The sequence below is a fragment of the Eptatretus burgeri genome, chromosome 9 (genome assembly GCF_056783735.1).
Source record: "Eptatretus burgeri isolate ZD-2024b chromosome 9, Ebu_testis_v1, whole genome shotgun sequence".
In the NCBI taxonomy this organism is placed as follows: domain Eukaryota; kingdom Metazoa; phylum Chordata; class Myxini; order Myxiniformes; family Myxinidae; genus Eptatretus; species Eptatretus burgeri.
The window spans coordinates 40,529,570-40,534,212 of NC_140969.1; the positions used below are offsets into that span (position 1 = coordinate 40,529,570).

The 4,643-nt window shown below is 45.5% G+C and overlaps 1 protein-coding gene across 1 annotated transcript in view; it reads left to right on the plus strand.

Annotated features, from left to right (window-relative positions):
* Nucleotides 1-4,394, plus strand: part of LOC147019993 (uncharacterized) — a 5,231-nt gene extending 837 nt beyond the window's left edge. Inside the window, exons 2-3 of the mRNA XM_085896706.1 lie at nucleotides 1-321; nucleotides 4,011-4,394. The exon at nucleotides 1-321 is cut by the window's left edge and continues 252 nt beyond it. Of these exons, the coding sequence (XP_085752832.1) occupies nucleotides 1-321; nucleotides 4,011-4,210 (521 nt within the window). The 3' untranslated portion in view covers nucleotides 4,211-4,394. The remainder of the gene's footprint in view (nucleotides 322-4,010) is intronic.
* Nucleotides 4,395-4,643: the final 249 nt, after the last annotated feature.

Below are 4,643 nucleotides of genomic sequence, written 5' to 3' on the forward strand. Positions count from 1 at the left end.
GTCATCGGCCTGCTTCGATATTTGTGGACACCGGGCTTGAGAGGATCGTCGAACCTTCCGAAACGCACAACGCTCCTGCTTACGAGACTGCCTCTGCATCTGCGACTTCGACTTCCTCGATATCTTCCTACATTCTTCCTTCTCCCATTGTTGCTTCCCTGTGCAGGTTCTTTCGCTGCAAGCACTGTGACCGGAGTTACTCGAGCATGAGCGCACTGAAGATGCACATCCGCACGCACACGCTCCCCTGTGTGTGTAACGTCTGTGGGAAAGCTTTCAGCAGGCCATGGCTACTTCAGGGACATGTACGCACTCACACCGGTGGGTCCAATCATATATGCTGCAAAAAAGTTTAAAAAATTATTTTGTGCTTCAATGTTGTGATATGAAGAGTATGAGCTGATGAGCGTTGGCCGACACTTGTAAAAAAGGTGGTTGTAGCATTTTCAGGGCCTTTTATAGCATGGCCAAAACCATTCTAGCATGGTATAATATTACCAGTTATATACTGCACAATGTATATGTACTGTATAAATATATTTTTAAAATCCTGATCACATTCAGGGTGTCCATAAAGTCCTTGTGTAAATTTATAACTTTTGATTTATTACATATGTATGCTTGGTGTTGGCTTACTGGTCAGGGTGGAGAGCTTGGAATCCCAGGATCCTCAATTCAAATCGCACTCAGCTGTTGAATTAATATCAGGTGGGGTTGACTCTGCCTGTCATCCTTCCGAGGTCGGAAAAATGAGTGCCAGCATGCTGTTATCCTGTATCGGAGTGGCGACCCATCCAGGATTGTGCCCAAGAGCCAAGGAGACTGCTAAGGCAACACCAACGTTCTGCACAGAGTATGGTCCTGATGGATGGATGTACACATGAGAGAAACAAACAGTAAATGGCATATGGAAGCAAAATTAATCAAGTTTTGTTATTGTTCATGCTGTTATTACCCTGTGCATGTGAAGCGGGGTTAAGCAATTGGTTCATTTTGTCTGTCTGTCTGTCCACAAACGTCAGTTTATGATCAAGGAACAACTTCATTTCAATCGAATGTTATATTTTAAATACAAATGGGAAGATGGATCAGGAAACAAACCTGCTGGTTTAAAAGTATTTCGGCTCTGAAGTCATCTTGATCGTGCATGCGCAGAGAGGAGAGATAATCTTTTTACTCAGTCTGTCTGTGCAGCAGTCAAATAAAATTGAAAAACCATTCTAAATAGGAAAATTACTGTTTTAAAGGATGTTATAAAGGACACAAACAACAGTCATGAAGAACTAATGTAACGTGTTAAATAAGGCGGTGTAAGAGATGCTGCATAAACACCGGTAAACTTCTGAAATCTTTTTTTTCTGCAGCCTTTAAAATCATTATTTTATTTCAATTTAATTTATATATTTGAACAATGTAGAACACAAATCACCATGTTGGCACTTTCAAAACACTTTCGTTTAGCAGCACTTGGACAAATCGGAACGTAATTCTACATCATCTGGAGTCTAGACCAATCAAATTTGCTGCTCACAGACCCCACCTGTGTTGTTTTTTCTCAAGACTGCATGGGAAAAGGTGTTCTATGAACTCTCGAGTTAATATCGTTATTCCGTCCATTCATTGGGACCATACTCTGGGCAGAGCGTTGATGCTGCCTAAGCAGTCTCCTTGGCTCTTGGGCACAATCCTGGACGGGTCGCCACTCCGACACAGGATACCAGCAAGCTGGCACTCATTTTGCTGACCTCGGAAAGATGACAGACAGAGTCAACCCCACCTGGTATTAATTCAAAAGCTGAGCGGGATTTGAACTCAGGATTCTAGGATCCCAAGACCACCACCCGAACCATTAAGCCAACGCCAGGCATAATATTGTTAATGCTGTTGTTAAATCCACAATTCCTCTGAGTTTCCTGACGAGTTGACATGTTCTGATGAGGCAACTTCCACATCAGTGGTAAGGTCAACCACCACAAATACTGCCTTTGGTTCCCGACCGACGACGATTAGATCTTTCACATATCACCTTGTACTGTTGTGGGGCCGGGTATCGGTGGCGAGCACAACCACTAGAGGGAGCAGTAGAGTCGGCTCCACCAAACACACCGGAATTCAGGTCGTGACCCTCGGATAAGTCCGAAAGGCACGGGTTCCTTACAGGATCATGAATCGCCAATAATTTGACTGTGTGGGGTAGGGTTAATTGCCAAACTTCAATATACCTAATTACCCACGCGGCAAAGCTACCAGGGAATTAACACCCTCGACAGACCACGAGCGGGACGAGCCGTTACCGTGTCCGAACCGTATGTAACCCGAGCAGATGATCACCAAGGCCCGTCGGTCCAAATGAATAATTTATTGCCTCGCCATTCCTCAACACTCACCGTGCTAAGCTAATAAAAGAAATGACAGGGAACGAGCTGGGACATTCAACAATAGGGAAATTTATTACAATAAATTATCGGGGCCGGAAGCACGTAAGGGCAGAATTATCCGAATATCAGGCAGGCAATATACAGTGAGCAAAAGCACTTAACAGTTCTACTTAAGAGACGGGGCCCACACACAGACACGCACCCAAAAGAAACGGACCCGTCGGGTGTTTATTGAAGGCTTCCAGCTCGAGGAAAGGTGAGCTGGAGGCCAGAGCCTGTGCTTGGACCTGTCCGCCTTGTGCGGTCTTCAACGATCTGGCTCAGTGGCGGGACTCAAACCCGCAGCTTTCACGTGGCGTCAAGGATGAAGGCACCAGGAGTGGAGCAGCAGACGCCAGCACGTTCGGCAAAAACAAGCAAGGAGGCGACGAGGCAAGCGAAACAAGCGAGGAGGCGACGAGGCAAGCGAAACAAGCGAGGAGGCGACGAGGCAGGCAAAGCAAGTGATTCTCCTCAGGCTCCAACACACAACCAGGCTCCGATGCCAACACGATCATGAACACGAACCCGAACCGAATATGAACATGAACCCCAACACGAACGCCCCTCCAAAGGGAGCCTGGTCTTTTATCCGCTCTCTGAGCAGGGTGGAGCCTCGGTGTCGGACGCTCTGTGCGCACTTGGTTGGACAGCAAGGGGAGCCTGGTAAAGCGCTAGTTCAGTGGAGGAGTTGTGAACGGGAACGCGCTGTAAAGCGCTAGTTCCGTGGCAGGGTGGTTGGTTTGGCGGATCTAAGGTTTTAAAGACCGGACTATAAAACAACTTCGCAGCGCACGTACACTTAATTACCCATTAAACAAGGGACGGGACCCTACCTAGAAACACATACTTACCGATATAACTGATCTATAAGGACTCTGGCTGTTGTGTGCGATGGGTTCCAGATTCGTAACACTACCACCAAGGCAAGGCTCCCTGTCACTATGCTTTAAATGTGCAACGGTTCTTGACTGATGCCTTCCCAGACAAGCGGATCGGCAGACGCGGACCAATTGCTTAGCCACCTCGTTTGCCTCTGACGTGTCTCCATTTGACTAGATTTGTAAAACTGTTGTTTACTCATTAAAAGCACATTCTTTGGATTAACTTACGACTGCGATCACAAATGCAATTCGTGAAATTACTCAGCAGCAACTGGAGAATGTTTTGAACAAGTTGGAAAATGGGATTGAGTAATGTATTATGAAAGATGGCAGTTATGTTGAAACCTAAAAATTTGACCTGTATCTCGTAAAAAGTATGAATTGTGCTTTCATGCACCATTTATGATTTGTTTCTATGACGTGTACATCAAAAGTTATAAAAGTTCAAAGTTGTGCAAGGACTTTATGGACAACCCTGCGTATCTGACGTTTCGAAAAGACACGAGATATTTGTACATGAATTACAAGGATATCAGGAAGCAATGGACAAATCCAGGAAACAGCTGTATGTATATGGGGTGTAAACCCCAGCATCATGAGCTGCATGGTCAAACTTGGGAACACCAAACAGGACAACCTCAAGAGCTCTTTGTCCTCAACATTTGCTATACAGTGATTATGCATTTACTCCACCCCACCCTTCCTCTAGGAGAGAAGCCTTTTTCTTGTTCCTATTGCCTGCGTGCTTTTGCTGATCGTTCCAATCTCCGCGCTCACCTACAAACTCACCAGAAAGTGAAACGGCACCAATGTGCCGTATGCTCTCGGACATTCTCTCGCTTGTCCCTCCTTGAAAAACACAAAAAGGCTTTGACCTGCATTTCACCAAGAAGTGATCAAAATGGCTAAATGGCAGGATGGTTTCAATAATTTGTGGGAGGGGAAGGATTCAGGAATGTTGCTTGTTCCTCAATAATTCAACTGATTTTGTGGTTTTTTGGTCAGTTGGAAACTCAAGGTTCATGCATTATGCACTGTTCACTTTACTATGGTTTGAAATTTTGAGGTTGTAGGTTGTCCAATAAACAATCTTCAGACTGGAAACAGCATTACTTCCTTCACCAAATCAGGTTTACAAGTTCAAAGGTCACAAACAACATTTTCATATATTTACATGTATGGCAGACCCACCCCAACTACGGGTTTCCGCATCGCGGTTTCCCTCTATCGCGGTTTCCCTCTATCGCGGTTTCCCTATATCGCGGTTTCCCTCTATCGCGGTTTCCCTCTATCGCGGTTTCCCTCTATCGCGGTTTCCCTCTATCGCGGTTTCCCTCTATCG